Source organism: Porites lutea, chromosome 2, assembly GCF_958299795.1.
Source record: "Porites lutea chromosome 2, jaPorLute2.1, whole genome shotgun sequence".
In the NCBI taxonomy this organism is placed as follows: domain Eukaryota; kingdom Metazoa; phylum Cnidaria; class Anthozoa; order Scleractinia; family Poritidae; genus Porites; species Porites lutea.
Window position 1 is genome coordinate 992,388 of NC_133202.1, and position 23,670 is coordinate 1,016,057.

The following is a 23,670-nucleotide window of genomic DNA, read 5'->3' on the forward strand; positions in this document are numbered from 1 at the left end:
AGTTCCTCCGACTGGAGTTTGATGGGGGCTAACAATTACTACCACTCTGCTAGCAATTGCCCTTAACAACGTTTTCATTTTCTTCAGTATTTTTATGGCATTTATTCTTGTCAAGGAAAAATTCAGGGTCCTGTTTTATTTCCCATTTACATTGTCAAAAAAACTTGCTAGTGTGAATGAGGTTTAACTTGTACCTTTTTACAGATTTAAGACAATAATTTTATTTTATTGATCATGAGGACGCTTGTCTGAGGGTCCAGTGCAAGCTCTTTGTCTAGGCTAGATTCTTTCTCCACCTCTTCAAGAAAAGGTCATCTCAAAGAGGTAGAGGCAGGTAGCATTAGGACAAAACTGCATAAAACTACAATAAGAATCATTCATTGTACATCAGCAAATTTAACTAATTAAAGCAGGTTAACCGCTCTGGATTGGTATTTTATGTCGAGCGTCGAGTAATTAAGCATTCTGGTGAAGACAGCGTCGTGAACAGTTTGAAGTTTAAGTCATTCAGTTAGTTAGCAATTCAAAATCAGCACGGGAAAACTGGGAAGTAATGCTATGAAAACAGTATCAGCCATCAGATTTTAGCGAATTCTCTCAAGGACAAGAAAGAGTTCGTAAAACTACTGGCCCGCGGACGTTTCTTTATAAGCTATTAGACAATTCCACATTTTAACCGAAGTCTACAAGACATAAATTATGTGCGTGCAATCGAAAGTAAAAAACGGGACATAAAATCATTTCTCAATCAATATCCTTGAGTTCTAATTCTGCTGGATCCACAACCTGCAAGACACATCAGGTAAAATGTGTGAATAGCTAACAGTAACAACTACAACAACAGACAAAATGGGTAAAATGCTGTACCAAATATTTGTTGGATTCTTGGTATTTTACCCTGCTTGTATCATTAAGCCACTTTGTCGGCACCGGTAATAAAACCCGCCGTCACCAGTTGCACAATTAACTCTTTCTCTCCGCCCTCCCGTCCATAATATTTTAACGTGCCATCCTTCCCCATGCATCTCATTCTGCGATATACGTATTTCTAGTATGAATGTTTGTTTCTTATGTTGGTTTTACTTCAAGACCGAAAACTGTGGAATGGGTTCGAGTTTAGGACGTCTAGAGTGGGTCAGTCACACCCATTATATTAGTCTACAAGCGACAATGGTTCAGTTTCAAATTCGTCGCGGCCACTGAAAATTAAAGAAGCACCGACAACTCTTTTATTCAGTCAGGGTGAGCCTCGACCTAAAGTAAAATATTCACAAATACCGGCTGATGGTGCCTTAATTTGAGTTTAAAACAATTATAGACACAGTTGTACGTAGATCTTCTTCTGACTGGAGTTTATGTGTAAATCAGTCTTCATTGCTTCTTATTTAGTGGCGGCGACGAACTCGAAACTGGACTAGCTGTCTATTAGTTTCCATGATTGGTTCGTTTTCATTAATCTCACATCGATCGCGACGTTTCGACCACGTACTGTTTGTGATCATGGTAAAAAAAAACTAATTTTAAAATAGGGGAAAACTGAATAACATGTCTTACCAATCTGATCAATCCCGCCGTGTCATCTTAAAGATACACGCAACACAAAATCCTTAAAAAACCTTTAATTTTTAGTACTTTGCTTACCAATAAAACAATATTTTTTCTTTGATTTTCTGCATCAAATTTTGATCCTTTCAAACCTGAGTATAGGAGATTTAAGAAAAGGGTGTGTTACTAGTAAGTAATGTCCATTATATTTTTACTGTTTTATGTCTGACTTAAGTAAATTTCAGTCAATGATAGATAAAAAAGTGTAGGGTTACTTAAACATCTTCCGAAAGTATAAAACGAACGATATTTTTTTTAGTTCAGTTATTGACTAGGGGCCGCTTTTAGGTCACATCAGATACAATGCTTACCTTTAGTTTTTCTTTTTGGTTTGACAGACTTTACCTGTTAATTATTAAAAAGGAGGTAAAAGATGATAAGCTTTTTAGAATATGTCAAGGAGAAAGCTGAAGTATCGTTAACCTGCTTGAATACGTGGCAACACACAACAACTTATTCATATATATATACAGCCAAAACTCCCCTTTAGCACTCCTCCATGACACAGAGAACTCCGCCCTGTTACGAACAGTTATGGGCTCTTAGGAAAGTTTTGTGTTTCCCGAGGATATAAAGCACACCTCTGTAATGCGGAAAACCGACCTGACTCTGTCTCTTTGGTATCCATATTAACGGGGTGTGGCTGTACGTGTTAATGTCAAATACGACAACAACAACAACAACAAAAACCAAAAAAGCCTAGAAAGAAACGGGAAATACTCTGTAAACCCACCTCTCGAGAAAAGGCTATTTTCGTAGAATGTCTGTTTTTCAGTTTAGTTAAGGCCGTGCGGACCTAGATGGTAAAAGAACCACAGGTGATGAGCTGGGTACAAAGCTAACATTTTAAGAAATCAATTTTAAATTCAATATTCAACCCCTTGGATTAAAATAATAATATCAGGATCGAAATTTCGAAAATACTTCATCAATTTATCTTGGGCTTTTAAAAATAAAACAAAATAATCTGGGACGAAGTGAAATATCATGAGCAGAGTTGATCTATTTTAGGTCATCGAAGCGTTTTACCTCAGAGTTTCCAATACAATGGCAAGCAAAGATAAAGAGGCCCTGGACAGAAAAAAGAGAAAACGAAATTAAAAAGAACAACATCAATGCTGTATATTTTTTCAGTGATAAGCTCTAAGCTATCGTATCTAGGTTGAAATGGAAACAATACAACATTAATACATAGGTGCAAAATTTACCCGGCAAAAATAGAGACGGATAAACACTTTTTCGGCATATATTCGAGCGTATCAATGGGGTGGGTGGTAGCTTTGACACGGTTGACGTTTATTAAGGGTAAATTTGGTCCAAGAGTTTTTTAATTAGTAAATATATATTTACTTCTGTATAAATTCTCCGTCTGGAGGCTGTCCCTGTCTGCCACTGATAAAATTTGGAAATAACTTTAGATATAAGCAGGTTCTAAGGTCTTGTAATGTCTAGAAGGAGTGTTTTGAGAAGTACATGGGAGCTGGTTTTCCAGTTTGGAGCTGGATTCTTCAGGAGCTGGAAAACCATTACGATCAGCTGAAATAGGAAAAGAAAGCAAGATTGAAACTTTTTGACGGTGTCAATCTGCATTTTTGACGGTTGACGGTAAAAAATGAACTTTTTTGACAGCTGACGGTCAACCCCATTGAGACTCTCATATAATATGGTCAAACTCGATCTGGGACGAATAGAAAAACCGTCTCATGTATGGTTTTTCTGATGGGTTTAAGTATGCTCCGCTTGCCACATATATTCACACAACTCTGCCAAAATTAGACACGGATAGACAAAAGTACAATTTTGCTGCAAACTTAGAGACGGTCAGGTAAATTGTTTTATATATAGCCATGATTTGGGTACATGCACCACTTGCCGAACTTACTTGCAAGGAATTGACAATAGCAAACAAGTATTGGAACACGACGGTGTCAGAATTAACGCTTAAAAGCCCAAGTACCCATGTGGTCCCAAGTAAATGCATCAACATCAGCGCTGCCTTAACACCAGATTTGAAAAATAGAATGAAATCCGATTGGCTAATACGGACCCAAAATATGCTTTGCAAGCCTGTTGTTTAATTTACTTTTGGAACGACGTTGGTAAAATAAATTGGAATTGATGGATTGTCCTTAAACATGAATCACAAGAGGTGCTATAAGGTTAGCAATCTTTGTTACTCAGATAAAATATTTGAAAAGAAAAACAAACAAAAACCTGTGGAAAAAGGGATTAAAGGCACCCAGGAAAGCTTGAAAGAACCTGTCGGTGAGAACTGAAGAGGCGTTCACTAAATGGATTTTGCGTATCTGAAACCAGTTAATTTTAATCAACGGCAAAATTTTTGTATGGAGCCACGGCACTTTTCTTATTTGCAGGACGATCCTGTGCCTTGAGAAGTAAGGGCTGGGAGTTCTGTTATCAAGTTTCTGTAAATTATCACTTTAAAAGGAAAACAATAATTGTTTGAGTTTGTTCATGACGCCATAACGCTGCTATGTCACCTCTGATGTCAATAAACACTGGTCATAACCAATTTTTATTTTTATCTAATGCAGCTGTTGAGACCATTTCGGGATTCGACGTTAATAATGGCGACGCATCCAAGACTCAAACGTAAAATTCAGAAGTTATGAACAATTCTCACCTCACTATATTTTCTCGAGGATCAGATGCTGCCACGTTCGACAAAGACATCAAGGTTTTAATAATCAGTCCCAGTATTAAAACATTAAACTAAAAATTTTGGAAATAAATATCGTTAGAGTCAAGTAACGGAAGATAGAATTAATGTCCATGAGAGGAATGTTGTATGAAGTCGTCTCTTACCGCGATTATTCCTATGACTGGTCCAATAAACGATAAGGACAACCAGCACCTGAAACCATAACCATAACCACATCTTTCGTTATAACTAATTAAGACTCGTAATATAATAATGTAATCAATCCCATTCTTTCCCTCAAATTCTGAATTTGCCGTATTCTCGTAAGCCGGCAAAGCAAATTCTGGGGAATACTTCCTATACGATCCTATACCTTTTCAGGTCTCCGGTACATGAACGGGTAGGAATTCTGCTAGTTAAAGTATATGAAAGGATAGGGAAATCTGTCACTTCAATGTCTAAAAGAACCTAAAGGAGCTCTAAAAAGAGACGCATTTTATGGCTGTGAAAAAGTCAAGAAAACGTCCTGATTAAGTGATTTATCAATATTAAAAAGAGAACGCTTTTACAGCCGTAAAAATGAATGAAGCGTTCTAAGCTACAATCAAGGACAAAAGGAGTTGACACACTTGTTTAAAACGGGTGCTTTTAACAAACATTTAATTCATTTATTATTTCATTCTTTTCAAACGCCGTAAATCCCCTCACCCCTTGAATGAATGTTGTCTGAAGTAAAAAAAAAGAAATGAGGGTCCAAAATTCAACATTGATTTTGGGGGGAAGGGGTTGGGGTAGACAGGGGAAGGGGATAAGTATATCCACTATGCAGAAAGGGGCCATTTGTGGAAGTGTGTCAACACTTTCGTCCCTCATCGTAGGTAGTTGTCAATAAAAAGTATTACGAAAGGGGTAGGTAACTTTTTTTTCAAAAATGGTTTATAAAAGGGTAAGGGGTTGGACATCTGGGCGGAGTCTTCCCTCATAGAAATTTGATCAGTTCCCCTCACCCAGAAGGAGGTGGGGGCAATTCGAAGACCAGCGTGCACAGGTAACATACTTAGTTAGATAATGAGCCTAACACAGTTATTTGCAAAGTAGAACAAAAGATGTAAGGAGAGAAATACAGTCCTACAAGTCTGTTGCACCGTATCCTTTGATCCTGGTAGTGGCAGATATTCCTACAACAACGACGGGAAATCCTGGAAATAAAAAGAAAAAGCGATCATGCACCAAAGTTTTCTGATTACCTAACTTTCCCCCCCTTTTTTATCGACAAATGTTACTCTTCAGTTGAAGTTTACAGGCTTATATTTGAGCTCGTGATATTTTTAAAAGTACCATATGTTGATCTCATTATAGACTAGAAGGTTCTATACAAACGTCTTGAGTTTTATAATACCTACCCCAGCCTAAGATCACATAGTAGATCATTCTTATTCTGTGCAGATTAAACGCAGTAACGATCTTAAAATAAAGGTGCAACCCTTCTGCGCACATCCAAGTAAAGCTTGCAGTGTACAGGTAGTGAAGAAGAACAGCCACTGTTGTGCATATCCACTGGAAAAAATAAAATATATTGCTATGTCACCCTGTTCAGCCTTGACATGAAGCGTCATGTGGTCAAGGATGGTAATATTTCTTGATTCCTACTAACCCGTATAAAACACTACTGAATGCAGCAAACTGTGAACTCGGCATCAATTATCAGTCTTGAAGCACGAAAAATCCTTATGTTCTAAACGTGAGCTTCTTGCATTTAACTGAATTTTCAGTAAATTCCAAGATGGCGGCAGATATGGCAGCCATTTTCATTAACAATTACAGGTCGTTAATGCTATCTCCCATGGTATTGACGTTATCTTGTACAGCTTGTCAAAGGCAAGCTGTTTAACTTTCCAAATCAAGAGAGGTCCTCTGTGTCATTACTCTCTCTTGCAAAAAATCCAAAGTGGATCAGTCCATCTAACTCTCAACATTAACCACAGCCGCCGGGGTACAAATTTGCTTGTATGACCGAGGGTTTATACTATTTGTCCCTTGTGGATTGATTGTTCGTGTATCAACTTGATTTATTGATTTATTGATTTATTGATTTAATCAGTTAGCTGTGATAAAGTTTATATACTAGTTTACTTGGCTCCATATAAAAGGCTCAATATACCGGTGAACTTGAAGCTTCAATCCCCGAAAGAAACACAACTTGAGCCACAGCTAAGGCAATGCACAAATTGAGATGAATGCGGTATCGGATAGCTGACAGCGATCTGATAGCACAAAATATACATGAGTCTTTCTTTCTGATTTTTAAACTCATTAATAACTTGAAAATAAAATCACTACATGAATGGTATGTAACAGCACTGACATCAGCCGGTACACCAATTTACCCTGGCAATGAATTCTTTTAACAAAGAAAATGCATCCAACAGTATAATTGACTTCATAATGAAAAATTTTAAATGGATGGATACTTTAAACGAGTATTTAGGGCCTGTTTACATAGAGGTGGGGGACTCCAGATAAGTGAGGTAACATGTGGCGGGTCACCCCACCTATCATGTAAACGCGATCAAGTTAAAATGAAAGATTATATGGAAAGGCGGGTTACCCCAGCTAAGCGGGTTACCTCACCTACCTGGGGTCCCTCACCTCCAGGTAAAAGGTATGGATATGATTGTATACCAGTGGTAAAAAAACCAACTGCTCTTACAGACATAAGTACACCTACATAAGGCCGTAGGTAACAAAAAAGAAGTTGTCAGCCGGGATGCAAGCCGGGATGCAAGACTGTAACTTTTAGAAGACGAATAATAATTACCTGCCCAGACATAAAAATATAATTATCGCACAGGCAAGAGCAACAAGTGATACTCCACTGCCAATGTAGGTGATAACATCCAGCGCATACTTATCGCCCGGGGATACCTGTTAAGTGAAGCGATATATTTAATGTCTTTTTTATTTTTTAATTATAAATAATTATTATATAATTATTAATTATTAATAATGTTCTTTTCAATCAGTGGCAAAGGATAATGATAAACGTATAGGTGCCATCACTACCTTCCTTATAGCTAACAGTTATTGCTTACACACTATATATATTTACCACATGTACCTTTACATCGGTCCAGCGCATCAATACAGAAAAGCTTGTTAAGTGATTGGTGGAGCAAATTATTTGCTGTTTGTTGGTTGTAATTAAGGAAAGACCTTCCGATGACCATTTCCTTTCACTGCGGAGTAACAATATCGCGTGTTAGTTTTGTATATTGACAACTCTGATCAATAGTCAAGAGTGAGTAGGAAATAGAACTAACCCTGGAACTGGTTTCCAGAAAACACACAGAGGCTCTTTCCCATCACTTGTCTATGAAGTGGAACAAAGAACTAGACACGGTTATCATACACCACGACCTTTACTCTCATACAGAAATACCACACACGTATAGATGCAAACTAAAAGACATCTTTGATCAACACTGTTTAACTTCGATACTCCTCTACTTCACAAAACTACAAACCTTCTTCTCGAACGTTAACAATGCATCTTTCTCGAGTCTTTGAACTGGTTTGCCGTCGTAAGATGCAATCACTGAGATAATTTCCGAGTTGAGAAAAATTTGGCCATCATCTTTCCTGTGTCAGAGCAAGTAGAATCTAAATTTTAGTACGGATAAATAAACTACACTCACTTGCTTGCTTGCTCAATCAATCAATCAATCGATCAATCAATCAATCGATCAATCGATCGATCGATCGATCGATCAATCAATCGATCGATCAGCCAATCACTAGTGGAGTATCACGAGCAGGCGGATATGTAGACACAAAGTTTTAAATTATATATGCCCCATAGTGCCAAGCGTATTTAACACATCATTTGATCATGATCTGATACGTTAGTTTTGTTTTATCTACTTATTGGAAAATATCAATCTTTTGTTTTTCCAACTGTTCTGACCTACATCACAGAACCATCTAAATGTTAACAATTAATAAAAATAATATGGTAAAAATAGTATATTATAACCTAGAAATTTTCTCTTACTGTACCTGTTGTTTGACGGTTGATGTTTCTTTGTAAAGTGAGACGTAAGATTATTAAACACGACTATGCCGACAATAAAGCGACCTGCGTAGACATAAAGTTCTATTTTTAAGAAATCAACGAGTTATTTTTGAATCGATTATATGTAAATTACTAATGCTGGTAAAACGATAAACGACATTGAATCCTTAATTAAAAATCTGATTTTCACTGCTCTAACTTCTTCAGATCGGACAGGTACAGGTGAAACTGCAGACCTGAAAGAATGAATGAACCATTTGAAGGTTTAATACACCTGCGTCACCCCCAGTACCCTTCAAGAAACTAATAATTGACCGAGGCTGGTCAAGGCGCCAATAATTAGGAAAGTATTTTATCAAATAAATATTTTGCTAGACTGAGATAATCTGGTGGAGCTGTCGATTTTGAATCTCCGTATTGGATGTAGTACCTTTGCTAGTTTTAGGTGTCCCAATACCACCGTTGCTTGGTTGAAAAGTTATAAAACCGGTAAATATGTCTTGGTCTTTAGAGTTAGGAATAGTGATGTTACGCTGATCCAAAAGGATGTATTCTATACTGGTTAAACAAGTGTTTACCTTGTATGTCTTTATTTCATCATGAAGGCGAAGTAAATCTTGGATTCTGTCTTTCCCTTTTTCAGGATGAGGAACTGAAAATGTTTTCACACAAAATGAATAAGGTCTTCGTTCCCTAAAAACGTCGCTTAAGCAAACTATCGTATTTAAATGACAGATGTGAAGTGAACCTGATTATTGTCAGCTTGTGAAAGGGTTTTTTTAAAAGTAGTATAGGGTGTACCGGAAAACACGTTTTTTGTGCAGGAATCCTATTAACTCGCGTAGGAATACAACAACGCTGATGCCGTCATAGCCTTTTGTCGTTTTCTCATGAAGAAAATGCGGTTGAATCTCATAAACATAAGGTCCTGTGCTAGTTTTGGGTGATTCAACTGGTTTTACAGGTTCTGGTCAGTCACTCAAAAACCAGGACATTCTCTACCTAAAAATAACTAGAAAACTGTCAATCCAGCTGAACCACCTAAAAATAGCACATGATCTTACCTTAATACCCCCCCCCCCCCCCCCCTCCCCGCATTTTATTCATAAGATCGAGATAAAGACAAAAGGCTATGGCTATTCCTGGCAAAGAAAACCGATATTTTTCGTGAAATCCTATACTACTATTAGAACACTAACGTTGTCTCACCTTCACAGATCAGCGTTGAAGTAACCGATGGATTTCCGGAAGACATTGTAACACAAGGATAGTGTGTTGACGGGCTATATAGTATTGGCACGGTTGAGTAAGTCGACATTGCTTCGTCTGAATCAAGAAAGGAATCTTTACTCGTACTTTTTTTCGCGATGATTCCTGAAGACGACGGTGTGACTTTTATTGAAGAAGAGCTTTGTTCCCAGTAGAACTCACTTAAGGGAAAAGAAGGAACGTTTCCCTGTTTTATTCCTGCATAAAAGAAATTGAACCAATCTGAAAAATTATGCCAAAGAACCAGTAGAATTGTTGATGCTGGAAATTTCAAATAAACCTTCTTCAAATCGTAAACCACTTTTCTTGATTCCTATCCAGCAGCCTTTCGTTAAAAGATAGATAGACTGTAATTCATGCAAGAATAAGAGAAACCACTAGGGAACTATGAAAGGTTTGTCATATGAAATCATTTTCTGAAAACAGGCTCACCACTTATGTACAGAAAACCATTCTCTGCCTGGGTCTTGCACCTGTTACTTTTGTTTCCAGCATTTAGTGAAACAGTGTTAGGGGCGATGTATCCAGAGTGAGATATAACTTGAAAGATCCCTCCACTTCCACCACAGGCTTGGCAGGGACTTCTTCCACAAAGTCCATTAAGTCCCTTAAGGGAAATTGAAGCGCTTTGAGAAATATTAACCTGCAAGTAAAAAAATCTTTTTTGAGTGTCGAGCACATTAAATGTGCTTGAATTTATTCACATAGCCCAACTTTCTTTTTTTCCTTTTACATAGGAGTAATCTTTTAAATTTCTGATTTTAAGGTCTAACTCGCAGTCATCGGAAGCTTCGATAAACGTGACGAAAATGAACCAATGATTTGTCAAAATTTAAATTTTGACAAATACAACACAATCAGTACATCTATAAGTATTCAGAGTTATGCGTCACACCAGGCGGAAACCCAATGATCCCACATGTGAATAGGGCCTGCCTTCAGAAACAGCCTGCATAGCTCAGGAGCTCAAGAAAGCTTTTTAAGCATTTAAAAGCCAATTAAGGTTATCTTGGCTTTAATGAGTTTAACATTTGTTTCGAAACTGGAGATTCAATCGTTTTTGAAGGCCTTGTAAAATAAGTTGGTATATTTTGTACCGTTGTATTGTATTAACTTCAGCCCATCTTCTTGTGTCATTTATATAGACCTATCTTAATTCCTCTCCTTCCTAGTTATAAAGTAGTTTATGTTTTCCTCTAACCTCCTCGACTAGCCAAGCTATTTGTGAGCAGAGAATGTCTGCGTGTACATGTATGTTTTGGTTTAATTTAATTCAATTTGTAACTTCTATGAAGATCAAAAAACTTCAAACAAAGCTTGAGTAGTCTTTCAAGAGCCATAATGGTCTGGCGTTTCACACAATCCCGTGCGGTATTAGGTAATTAGCAAAAACGCTTATCTAACTTGCAAATAAATAAGAAACTGGCTTAGAAATTCTTACTTTTTGTGCTAGCAGCCTTACAAGGCCCCCTGAACTCCCTGCTATAAGGTCATGTTTATTTAGCTGATCTGTCAGACTGTGTGCATCTGCTATAATTCTTCCACCTTTAAAAAAATAAGGAAAATGTCGTGTTTTAAAATCTTAATGGATCTTAACGATCCACTGACAGGAGGTCAGGTTTTGTGTGAGTGCAATTTTCGTGTGATTTCGGTTTTCTGAACAAAGTAAATGGCCGTTTACTCTGGAAAACCCAACTGCAGAAACATTCCCATGTGATCGATCAGATAAAAAAAGGTTACCACTGTTGGACTTACAATCCGGAGGCCCCAAGTTCAGGTCCAGCTCTGAGAACAAAAAGGTCAGTTTCATTTGGTAACAGTATGTTACGTGTAAATTAATGGGTAAAAATAATTGCTGCTGATAGACTCACCGATCTTTAAAGCGCCAACGGCCTTGAGTTCCATTGCTGGTCCGCCAATACCAGGAAGATTTGGTCCCGTGAAACCCCCTGAGAAGATAAATGAGTAGAACGAGATATTCATTTTCAGTCCTCCTGATTTAACCGCAATCCACCAGGATCAATCAAACAATCAAACAATCAATCAATCAATCAATATCAATCGATTGTTTGATCCATAGATTAGTTAGTTAATCAAACAATCAACAAGTCAAAGCAGACATCCTGTGTTTGTTCGCCTCTTAGACACTGGTAAGCAACCAGAACTGGATATATGATGAAGTCACCAAACTTTTCAAAATGGCGCCCTCGCCAAGGGACACGATACTGGGTCACTTCTTAGGTCCTGGCTACGCCTTGAAGTGCCCTTTTCTCACAGTATTTTGGGAGCTGCGCCTATGAATAATAATTGAAGCATGAGTGTGGAAAAAAATGGCGCCCCATGAAGTTTTGGGTGTTCTTTAGAAGTAAGACCATGTTAGATGTTTTACCGCAAATAACGTGAATAATTGAAAGGAAAGTTACTGTACTATACCTGTGCTTCCTCCCAGATACTGATTAATGTGGACAGCACCATACGAGCTAGCGAGGACGTTGTCTCCTCCTCCTCCCTGTCCCCCATGTCCAGCACCTCCAGCTACTAGGTTACTGTAGTTACCTCGACCAGGACCATTATAAGGCGGTGCTATGCGATAGTTAGAGAGCAAGAAAACATGGTCAATCGGATTAACGAAAATAACGGGGGTTAAGTAGAAAACAGTTTTTTGCAGGAAATTCACATTTACAATGAGACCAAAACCTGGCATTTAAAACTGGAATATTGTACATACCACTATAGCCAATTTTTGGAACAAACCCTCCAACAAAACTGGCTGATTGGAAACTTGTTGATGAGTTTATGTCAACCTCAAATGATCCTTTTTCATCTACCACAATGTTTTCTCCCTCTAATGACAACGCTTTAGCTCCTCCGATGTAAACTGGATTTCCAATTTTGACGGTGTTAACAAACCTAAAACGAGCCACTTGGTAGGTCCATTGCAATCCCATGTCATCAGTGTATTGATGTTTCGTTGAGCATCCTTGATACGTCTTAATCAAATTATTAGTACCAGTAGTGACAATTTGAATCTGGGGTTTCCTTGTTTCATTTCCTGTATCGATAATGACACTTTCGCATTCTGGACTGTATTCAAATTTTTCTGCTGAATTAAAAAAAATGATAGTGCACTCACCGAAAGGTAAATGCTCTTTTTGCCCATGCATGTTTTCACGACCTTTCACTTTGTGAGTGGCAGGAAGGGTATTGATCGGCTACTTTAACACACAAGGGTAACGTTTTGGCAAAAATGTTCTGTTTCCCAGTTTACAAAAAAACCCGTTATTTGGATATATGAACCTGAGTAAGCAACCCGTCATATTTTGCTGTTGTTGCTTGTCACTTTGTTCTGACGTAAAAGATAAGTTCAGTAGTCTTTGAAGACCTAAAACTTCCTGTCGCTTTCTTAAACAGACTATTCTAAATCATAATAAAAAGCAGAAAAACAATATGAATATTATCATTCGAAAATTCCAGTCTTCTGATTAAATACAATTCTTAGGTTATATTGGTTTGTATATGAAACGTATGTGTTTAGGTAAACAAGCTTTAATAAAAATAAATAACAAATGTTTCTTCGATATTCTAAACCCATTTAATTTTAATTTATGATATACATTTTTATTGCAAACGAAGATCGTAATACTAAGCCTTAGAAAGAAGGTACTTCCAGAAATTTCGATTTTCGTGAGAAAAGCTGAGAAAACCTGAAGGCGGTTTGCCATAATCGCTAAAGGCGACTTTAAGGCTAACGAAAAACAAAAAAAGTGTTGAAACTGAGTTTCCCTTGTTATAGTGTTTTTTATAGCCACAAAACTGAGTTCTATACTTTTATACAATTTCTGTTACGCTGTTTAGGATTTAGTTTTTGGGTCTGAGAAATTAGAGGCAAGGTTGACTTCATATAATTTGAAATAAAATTACCATAGTACATCCCATTTCATCCTCAATAGACCTTGTCACGGTTAAAGATGCCATCTTGACGAGTAGGCCAACGCGTGGGAAATTACAGTGTTTGTATGAGAATCTAATGTCGAAGAATTTCCGTAAAACGGCTGTTTTGAAAAAAAAAAAGATTTGTAAACTAAAGCTTCACTCTTAAGGATTCTATGAACAAATTTGAGGGTGTTACATGCGCTAGAAGACCTACAACCTTTTTATTAAATTTTCTATACATTTGTCTGTAAAAATTTGCCGGGAAAAATTGCAGACAACTATGTTGAAATCTAAAGCAAGCTTCTGGAGAAATTTAAGCACAGTAACGGCCCCCAAAAGTTGTTAGTAAAATCCTTTGCTGTGTAGCTTTAGTTTACAAATCATATTTTTTTCAGAACTAGCCGGTTTACGGAAATCATTCGACATTAGATTCTCATACAAACACTGTAATTTCTCACGCGTTTGCCTACTCGTCAAGATGATGTCGTCGAAAACCGTGACAAGGTCTATTACAGAACTGAAAGAAAAAAGCATTATAACTTACTTGCATTTGAAATTGGGCAAGCTGTTGACAATCTCAATAAGAAAATAATCTAGGAATAAAGAAAGAAAATTATAGGAAAAACAAGTCCGCTTGATGTGTGAATGAGTTATATTCTTGCGCAGATATAGCTGATATACAGACATAGGGACTGGCATTCTTTAAAAGATCTTACTTTGAAAAATGAAAGAAAGTGAGTAGAAACCATCTTCCATCACACCGTGCACCTGAAGTCGAAGCGTGACATTCTAGTTTTCCGTGTCGATCAGTCTGCTTAAACAGATGGCTAGTCCCATTTTCATTACATGTTAATTGTTCTGTTTTTTTTTTGTTTTTATTTAAGGCTTCAAATTTACATATGCCATCTAAGGTGGTTAGGAACATACTTTCTACCTTGATGTACGTGATTGTGTTCGTATGGCGATAATAATAATAATAATGAGTCCTTATTTCATCAAGAGATAAAACTGCATATCCTATGTTACAATAATACGGAAGATAAAAAACTATGGTAATAATATCTACATTTAAATATATATTAAAAAAGTATGTCATTACAATACATAGAGCTTAAAAATCAACCTATTCACAAAGGTGTTCATCAAATGCTCTGTATTAATTTTCGGGCGTGCGTAACCTTTTTTCCTAAGATTATGTACATAAGTCTTCTTGACAGGAATGATATCTTTCAGTGGGTGGCAATCCGTTAATATTAATTTCTTTAAAATGTTTCGGTCTTGTTTATTTAAAAGGTTCTTGATAAGAACTGGAAATGAAATAAAACAGCGTTTATGGCATCGGTCTAAAAAATTTTGTATAACCATAAGATCGGACTCCGATGCCCCATAGACTGAAAGCGCATGGCTAAAATTAGGTAAAACAATAGATATAAAAAGGTGATCTATCTGTGCCTGAAAGTAGTGTTCCTTTCTTAGTGTTCGTAGGACGTGTAAACACTTGTTTGCCTTGACAAGCTTGGTTCTTACATGCTCATTAAATTTCCCGTCACTCTGTAGAGTTACTCCTAGTAAAACGAAGCTATTACATTAAGGTACAATATTGTTAATTGGAGAGTAGAGTACATTGTGATTTTTCTTTCTAACAAACAGCTCTTTACATTTACAAGGGTTGCAGACCATTTTATTGTCTTCACACCAGGTTAAGAATTGTCCTACTAAGTCGGCTGACGGGTCGCGGTTCCTAGTGATAGGCGAAACTATAGTGGAATCATCGGCATATTTAAAAAGAACAGGGCAACCGTTCAAGAAAGTCTCCAAGTCATTCAAAAATATATTAAAAAGATACAGTCCGCTTACACTACCTTGTGTGGTTCCTCTATTGACAGATTTCCAATGTGCTAAAAATTATTAAACGACACGTGCGTTGTTGTCTTGCATAGAGGAAACTCTGATACCGATTGATAATGTACGGATTTAAGGTTAGCTGTTTCAGTTTGGCAGACAAAATAGTCTAAATAGGCGATGGTTTGTATCTTCTATCATGTTTAAAAAATGCAGGCCATTTAATTAATTTTAACATAATTTCAAACTGTTTAACTACACTATTTCTTTTTTGTAGTTGAAACTTGGGATATGAATATTTGAACCAATAAGCAAATACAGGATATTTAGTATTTATTTGGCGTATATATTTACTCTAACAGTTAATAGACACTTTATTTGACTTTGTTTCTCCCAAATTCTAAGAGAATTGCCGCAGCAGCCATATTGATTTCTTTTCATAGGGCAGCCGTTCATTTTTTGTCTGTAACCGATCTTTCCATTATTACGTAGGAAAAACGAATGGAACGTGATTGTTCCTGTAAGTCATATCGGGGAATCAAGAAATTAGTCATATCGCTCAGGCATCCCAGTCTATTAACGCCAAAAACGTGAAACCTAATTGGTGTTGCTGTGTCAGTACAATTGCCTTGATGCTCTTTCCCTCCAGCCACTCAAGGTACATTATAAATTCAAAAATTGCTAGTCTTTGGGTGAAAATGCGAATTTTTTTACTATAAGTTTAATAAACTTTATGTACCTTGACACTTTCGAAAGTGTACTTTCCAACAGGCAATTGTCGCATAATTGGGTCAGTGCTATAACTGTTAATTTCAAGCACGCCGTGCGTCGCTAGGGGGCGACAACTTGATTTTTGAAAAATATTATTGCTTAATCGACATCGCTACGAAAAACATTTTTCCATCCATGTCTTTTATGTTTTCAAAATATATATGGGGCAACAGTTATGTGAGGTTTCTCTAGAAACTCTCAGACAACAATATGACGGTTCTTGAGCACCCGTTATAACGTAATACTTCGTATCGGGCCATCATGATAAAAATGTCTGGTAATTTTCCATCGGTAGTGCTTATGTAAGATGATGTCTTAAGTAGTGTAAATTAGTAATAAACAATCCCTATTTTCTGTCGCTTAATTCTGACAAAGTCCCCCCCCCCCCTCCATAATGGAGGAAATTGGTGAAGGCCTTTTTACTTTTTAAAAAAAAAAATAAAATAAATATCTAAGCACTCAAACGAACAAGGCGGATGTCAAGAAGCTACTGATTTGCTCTCGGTCAAGCCTGGAGCGACTCTCAGTACACTTCTCTCATTCTTTCCATAAATCCTGCGTACATCCTTGTCTTGGTCTACACAAGCTAAGCAAGAACCGACTCTTAACTTATAAAAGATACAGATTTAAAAGAGTCTTTAGCAAATTATTCTTGAAAAAAAAAAGTTTATGTTACTCAGTAAAAATGTCAGCTTCGAGTATCATACAATAGTCAGCAGATTAATAATCATATTCTGGATATTCATGAACGGAATCAGAATTCTATATGGTTATAATCACCAGAATTATCGCGGCCATTATGGCGGTTACAAGTACGAATAAAAACATTTGTATGAAAGGTGACATTGTTTATGGCTCAGGATTTGATAAATGAGAAGGAAGCAGGGAAATTAAGTTTGAATCACAACATCAGCAGGTGTTATTTATTATAATAATTATATAATCAGGATAAAAAACTGTTGCAGTTTTTTTTTCACAGTTTATCATGCAGTGATGTAAGTCGAGTTTTTTTTAAACGTAGGTGAAGAGGGTGGACACTGAATATATTCTGTTACTCCAAGTTTTTCTTAATGATGTGGCAATTGCTTAGTTTATTAAGAAGTTATCTAGTACATGTATTCTCTATCGCTACGCTTGGCCGAATAGAAAATATTTCAGTGTTGTGAATATTAAAAGAAAAACAAAAAATATATATGAAGGAACCCAAAAGCGATCCGGTTTATTGTGCAAACTAAAGACGCCCTGGTCAGAAGAAAAAAATACCTTTAGCTTGCTTTTTAATTGAAACTATGTCGATGGAGCTCACTGTAAGTGACAAAAGTATATTGGAATGATTATTTCTTTCGTAGTCATGTTCATTAATTAGATATCAGCAAACCTTTCCGGCTCACATTTGAATAGAAATTTGCTATTTGCACATTCTCTGTAATACACCTTGTTTGCTTCCCAACTTTTTGGGAGCAAACAATGTGTGGATAGAAGTAAATAACAAGGGTGTGGAGAAAGATCAGAGGGAGATACAGACGAACACTGAATGAATATTCAAAAATCGAGTTTTATTTTGGTTCTCTTGACTAGGAATAGCAATTATCTTTTTATATAATAATGAAAGTGAAAAGTGAGTATGGACTGCCAGAACTGAGTTTTGACCAGCGAGGCAAGGCAGAATGTAAGAAACAGAACAGAAATGTAAGCTAAAAGCAATTTACAATACACTGGTACATACAGCAAAGAAAAAGTATATGAAATATTGTGGTTCGGCTTTATCTTTGGTCCAAATTTTATTTTCGTTTGGTTTTAGGAATGGTTAAGCTTAATAATAAATCAGCAAAAAGTGAACTATCTGTTTATGGTGCCTCCGTTGCGGAAATTAATGTCCTTCAGCAATTTTTAGACATATGCTATAAGCTGCGCTTTATATCTACACAGTTAAATATTAGATCATTACAACAAAAACAAGATAAAGCGATTTTTTCAAAAAGCTAAACAGCATGATAACCACCCTCTGAAGGAGTGCTTACCGCAAGAAAAGAACAATCTAACCTACAATCTTAGACGTAAAAGCTTCCAAAGGCCCAAGATAAACACCGAACGTTATAAGAACACATTTGTAAATAAATTAATTTTTAAATACAATCTTTTATGATATTTTATGTCAGAAATGTGTAACTAGTTTTTCGCATTTTTTAATCTTTTTGTTCTATTGTAATTTAACTGAACTTTTAATCTAATTATCCTGTAACACTTGGATATGTATTTTTATCTAATCCGCAATAAAGACATTTATCATTATTATTATTAAGAAGAAAAGTAACTAACCTCAAACAAACTCACTCACAAATCGGTTGTAAGTCATTCAATACTCCTAATATATTTTTAGTCTATATTATAGTGAGCGTCAAGTTAACGGCAAACGGCAAACGTCGGATCTAAGTTGTGAAATTCTCAAAATGGAAAATGAGCTGATAAAAGCAGCTAAAGCGATTTTCATGGATAAAACTGGCGTAAAACAACTGATTTCCGTGTACTAATAATGAATAGTAAATGATAAGTAAAGGGTAAACGTGGTCACGTGGTACAAATTCACGTTTGTCGTTAATGCCGTAAACGAGACTCTATCTATTTCCATTCGAACTACGCGTGGCTAGAAAGTTCTTATTATGAGTAGAAACGCTTAGCACATTTTTATACAAATTAAAAATAATTCCAATTTATACTAATAATATGATAATTCAATTTAAATTTAACGGTTTGTATTTTATACAACCCATCTTTTTTTTATGCACCGCTAATGGGCGAATCTTTGCTCTCGTCATTGTTTACATTTTTTCTCATTAGCATACGCCTTAACTCATAAATTCAAAAGTTGAAAGAACTGATTAACTTGAGCAATTTGAGCAAGCAACATTGAAGGATATATCAGCCATCGAAAACTTCGAAATTGCTAGGTGGCAAAAGAGTTAATGAGTCATATGCATTCTTTGTAAAATTTCCAGTTTTTAAAAGAGAATTTCTCCATAACCATTCGGTAGGTTGGGCTCAGAATTTCAGAAATAACTGAAATTGTCATGCTCTTTCAATATTCAGAGGTTTATTATATTGTTAGCTTTATTAGATAATGAATGAGCATATACTTTTTTAACGAGGCAATAATAATGACCGAGTAACTTTATTTTTGCTCCTGCAATTATTCAAACAGCTGTTGGGTCGTTTCTTTGCCTTCTGTTACACCTTGCAACCGAGAGCTTTTCCAGCAATCCCTTTTTCTCTGAAGTGCTTGTAATATTATCTTTGTGCATTCTCTTTAATCTGTAATCCTTTGATTTATTTTTCTAAAGGAAAACGAAAAAGAAACGTCAATTGTGTATAAGGTTTAATAGCTGAGCGCAATATTTCTCAGTAAATTGTTCAGCCTGAGGAAACCGCAGCCGTCATTTCGCCACGCCACCATTGGTTTCTTGACGAAATGATGGGCGCGATCCATTCAACCAAAATTTCCTGAAATTTCGGTCCAACAATCAATAGAACGGTTCGGTCCAAACGGAAAAGTTTCGAAAAAACGGGTCCACCGTTTGAGGCGGGACCACTTTTCCCGGTCGGACCGGTTGGAATTTCGGTTGAAAGGATCGCGCCTGATGTCTCTGGAACGGGCGTAGAAATGCCATATTTATAACGTATCATTACCCAGATCTTGGTAGTGCTTCTGTTTCTTGTGCCGCTAGGAAAATTTGCTTTGACCAATCAAAAGCAATACCCAGATCTAGGTTATCTGGGTTACGCGTCATCACTATGGAATTTCTGTTTTCTCGGGTTACGACTTGTTAATTTATCTTTTCACTATTAATCGAATATGTTGATACCTGTTCGTTCTTTATGCTTGTATTAAGTGAATGGCGCTCTTGGACTTTTTTCAGTGCACTTCGTACCTGACCGTGTGAGAAATAAGAACTTGTTCAAACAAAACAAATAGAATGGCCGCAAACATCTGTGACAAAGACCAAGGAAATCATTAAAGATATTTTTGTTTCCTAACATACTCTTACCTCGATGTTGCCAATGCAGTGGAATAGAAGAATAAAAACGCCCTAAAAATATGAAAAATACAAAGCAGAGGTTGAATCAAACAAGTTTCAAGACATTGCCGGTGTCTTTAACCTGAAGCCCTTTACTCTCAAGCTCTCTTTTTATTCCTTAAAATTCCAAGAAGTTAAGAAAAGAAGAAGAAAAGAACAATTATCCAAACCTGAAAAGTGGATAGAACGACAAAAGCGTAAAGAAATGCTTTGCTTCGGGCTACTACTCCAACCAGTCCAAAGACCCAGCAAAGGCCAAGTAGCGGGAACAATATTACTACCGCTTTAAGAGCGGCGCTGCAAATGGAAACAGAAACAGAACATTTTGTAGATAATTACCGTAAACGTTACTTTAATTACGTCTTACATTTATTAATATAATTTTTCGGAAATTCTAGGAGGGATTTTTTCTTGACAACGGGAAAAAAGACATTTTCAGTTGTTTTAGTGGCGATTAGCGAGTTTTTTAAGAATAAAAGTAAAAACAACGACAAAGAGAAAAACAACAAAACAGCGAACAGGAGGAAACAAAAGTGAATCTTAAAAGAGGGAAAACAAAGTGCAAGCCATGCATGGTTTGTAACATGGGCACATTTTTAAAATCAAGATTAAGATTGATAAGTTGCCTGCCTTCAGGAGCTCAATAATTTACTCACGTAAATCTTTTATCTTCATTTGGTGTCAGTGGATGCCCTTTCAAGGATACACGAACAGCCACAACAGCTACCAGAACAGCAATATTTATCTGAATTAGAAATAGAAACCATCAGGGACTGCTGAAATCTTTTTGGTAATTTTAATTACTAAAATTTCCGTTGATATTGTTCTCGGTCAATATCACTCTACAGCTTGTGAAAGTCACCTTTCACTCGCCCAAAGGGAAGATTTCAAACAGGCCATTTCGTAGCTGGTAGTTTTGATCAGTTGTCTGTTGAAATCCATTCGAACACAATAAGTGATCATTTTTATTCGCAGAACTGTTCAGTTATTATAGTCGTCAAATTTCCTTTATATAAGAATCCCAAAAAGGGTATTGTTATTAATCAATATACTGACAGGAAAACTGATCATCAAATTGTAAAGGCAACTTTATAGAAAAATTATAAGTAATCGGGACAGTTTTATATCTTTGCCGGTGTGCCTGTTCCATAGTATTGCATTTGTACTCTTTATCCATATGCAGTTGAATTAGTCTTACTGCCAGAGTTTACAATAAAGTGGAGAAACATCACCTCTTACCAATACAATGATTATTACAGGAACGATAAATGCCCAAGCAGAGTCGCCTTCTAGCCAACACCTGTAAAATCGGACGCGATAAACTCGGATAATACATATATAAAAATAATTGAATCATAATATAGAGTAAAAAATATGAAGGTTTATACGTCTAGTGATTCTTAGCTAGGTAGGGGAGTAATTTATAGTTAAAGATAGCCAAGTACTTTGACTCAACTGTTACCGCGGGTAGCTTATTCCATAGTCTTATGGTCCTTGAGAAGAAGGAATAAAAATAAATGTTCTTCGTCACATTATCTTGCCTATATCTATAACGATGACTCCCCGGAGTTCTAACTTCAGAATGGGGTTGTAGACGGGTATTACATCAATATCAATTTGCCCTAGACTTATTTCATACAAAAGGTTTAGTCGAGTCATCGTTCTTTTCAATTCCAAGCTCGTCCAACGTTTATCTTGAAACATTTCAGTAACGCTGACTGTGGAATGATAGTTGTCGTAGGAAAACCGTGCCGCTTTTCTCTGGATCCTCTCAAGCGAAGCAATGTCCTTTTGGAGGTATGGGTCTCAAGCGGCACAGGCATATTCAAGCTTCCGACGAACTATGGCTGTGTAGGCACGTATTTTGAACAGTTCCAAAGGTTCCCCGGAAACTGATGTAACGTGTTTGGACCACTTCAGATGTTCGTTCTATAATACACTCAGATAGGAAATACATTCAACCTGTTCCAGTTTGATTCCACAAAAAACGTATTTCCTTTGTGGGGGTACTTTATTGGTGGAAATACTTAATGTCTTGCATTTTGAGGGTGGAATACTATTTGCCATTTGCTTTGCCACATATTTTATCTCTGTCGTAGGTCATCCTGTAGTTGGTCACCGTCCTCCTCATTTGAGATGACACCGTATAGCAATGCATCGTCAGCAAAAAGCCTGAGTGAAGACTTAAGGTTGTCGGGAAGATCGTTTACGTACAGTAGAAATAGTAGCGATACCAAAACTGTACCTTGCAGAACTCCCGATGTCACTGGCGAAGGTTCTTCAAGGGTTTCAAATGTTTGTGTAATGGTACCACAGTACGTCATATACGGGATGTCAGGGATAAAAAAGATGAAGGGAAACTCAACCTTGCGGACTGGAGGAAGGAGTGATGATGTTTGAGAAATATAAAAAAAATCATGGTGGGGAAAATTTGCAAATCAGGTTGTTATATAACATTTCCAAAAAAAAATTTACCGGCAAAAAAACTTACACTTTCGATGTACTGTATCCCTTATAATTTGCGCTCAGTGATATTACGACTATGACCGCAGGCAACCCTGTGTTAAAGAAAATGAGAAATGTTCCTATTTCTAATGATTTATTCTGATGAAGTAGCTAACAAATTGTCGCCTGCATGAATTTTTGAGCGAGGTTCATCACCGAATTGGTTATATTTCATAGTATAATAGCGACCATAACGCTCTACGAACTCACAAAATTAAAAACGAATTTCAAAAATATTATTGCCATGTTTTAATGATACTCTTTCTTACATCGGTGAAACCGGCAGAAACCTAAGCACGCGACTGACCGAACACAATCGAGCGAACAGGAATGGTGACGTCAACAATCACATTGCTGAGCACCATTTAAAGACGAAACATCAAACTGACTGGGACTCTGCGACATGTATAACGTATTCTACAGACTGCTATCAACATCTTACTTTAGAAAGCTGGTTTACTAACTTAAAACAAACGCCACTGAATCGTAGCCAACAGTTACCAGCGCCGTACAAACGACTTATTGACGAGATCAAGCAAAACAAACTACGAGAGAACGACTGGAGAACTGACAATTTGACTAACAATAGACGACTGTTAGACGGATCGAAACGCACCAATTACTGATTACGGCGAGTCTTCATAGCCAATAACATCGCGGCATAACTGACAGACGACCAATAATATCGTGACGTAATTGACCAAACAATAACGTCAGTCACTGTCAACAACAACAGTTCTATTCACGACTACGTTCACCAGGACGATCAAACTCAACATACTTTTGAAATGACTCCTGGGTTCAAACCTTTCACAGATACTCTTTTTGTTGTAAATCTTAAGTGCCAAGTCAGCAATATTGATGCATTCGGTTTTTAGGCTAAGCATGTAGCACGAGCATCCGTGATAAATGTGTTGTTGATTTATTTGTATTCGTAA

The 23,670-nt window shown here is 36.7% G+C and overlaps 1 protein-coding gene across 1 annotated transcript in view; it reads right to left on the reverse strand.

The window, feature by feature from the left end:
* Positions 1 to 228: 228 nt before the first annotated feature.
* The window catches only part of LOC140929164 (uncharacterized), a 45,865-nt gene continuing 22,423 nt past the window's right edge, over positions 229 to 23,670 (reverse strand). Inside the window, exons 12-40 of the mRNA XM_073379033.1 lie at positions 22,719 to 22,785; positions 21,467 to 21,527; positions 20,884 to 20,972; positions 20,398 to 20,524; positions 20,198 to 20,239; positions 20,015 to 20,080; positions 19,352 to 19,486; positions 14,086 to 14,134; positions 12,337 to 12,711; positions 12,042 to 12,191; positions 11,480 to 11,557; positions 11,017 to 11,153; positions 10,041 to 10,251; positions 8,324 to 8,444; positions 7,792 to 7,906; positions 7,588 to 7,637; positions 7,386 to 7,503; positions 7,086 to 7,192; positions 6,429 to 6,531; positions 5,671 to 5,824; positions 5,400 to 5,466; positions 4,432 to 4,480; positions 4,250 to 4,338; positions 3,488 to 3,614; positions 2,635 to 2,676; positions 2,339 to 2,401; positions 1,917 to 1,950; positions 1,642 to 1,697; positions 229 to 786 (exon numbers count right to left, since the gene is read on the reverse strand). Of these exons, the coding sequence (XP_073235134.1) occupies positions 745 to 786; positions 1,642 to 1,697; positions 1,917 to 1,950; positions 2,339 to 2,401; positions 2,635 to 2,676; positions 3,488 to 3,614; positions 4,250 to 4,338; positions 4,432 to 4,480; positions 5,400 to 5,466; positions 5,671 to 5,824; positions 6,429 to 6,531; positions 7,086 to 7,192; positions 7,386 to 7,503; positions 7,588 to 7,637; positions 7,792 to 7,906; positions 8,324 to 8,444; positions 10,041 to 10,251; positions 11,017 to 11,153; positions 11,480 to 11,557; positions 12,042 to 12,191; positions 12,337 to 12,711; positions 14,086 to 14,134; positions 19,352 to 19,486; positions 20,015 to 20,080; positions 20,198 to 20,239; positions 20,398 to 20,524; positions 20,884 to 20,972; positions 21,467 to 21,527; positions 22,719 to 22,785 (2,924 nt within the window). The 3' untranslated portion in view covers positions 229 to 744. The remainder of the gene's footprint in view (positions 787 to 1,641; positions 1,698 to 1,916; positions 1,951 to 2,338; positions 2,402 to 2,634; positions 2,677 to 3,487; positions 3,615 to 4,249; positions 4,339 to 4,431; positions 4,481 to 5,399; positions 5,467 to 5,670; positions 5,825 to 6,428; positions 6,532 to 7,085; positions 7,193 to 7,385; positions 7,504 to 7,587; positions 7,638 to 7,791; positions 7,907 to 8,323; positions 8,445 to 10,040; positions 10,252 to 11,016; positions 11,154 to 11,479; positions 11,558 to 12,041; positions 12,192 to 12,336; positions 12,712 to 14,085; positions 14,135 to 19,351; positions 19,487 to 20,014; positions 20,081 to 20,197; positions 20,240 to 20,397; positions 20,525 to 20,883; positions 20,973 to 21,466; positions 21,528 to 22,718; positions 22,786 to 23,670) is intronic.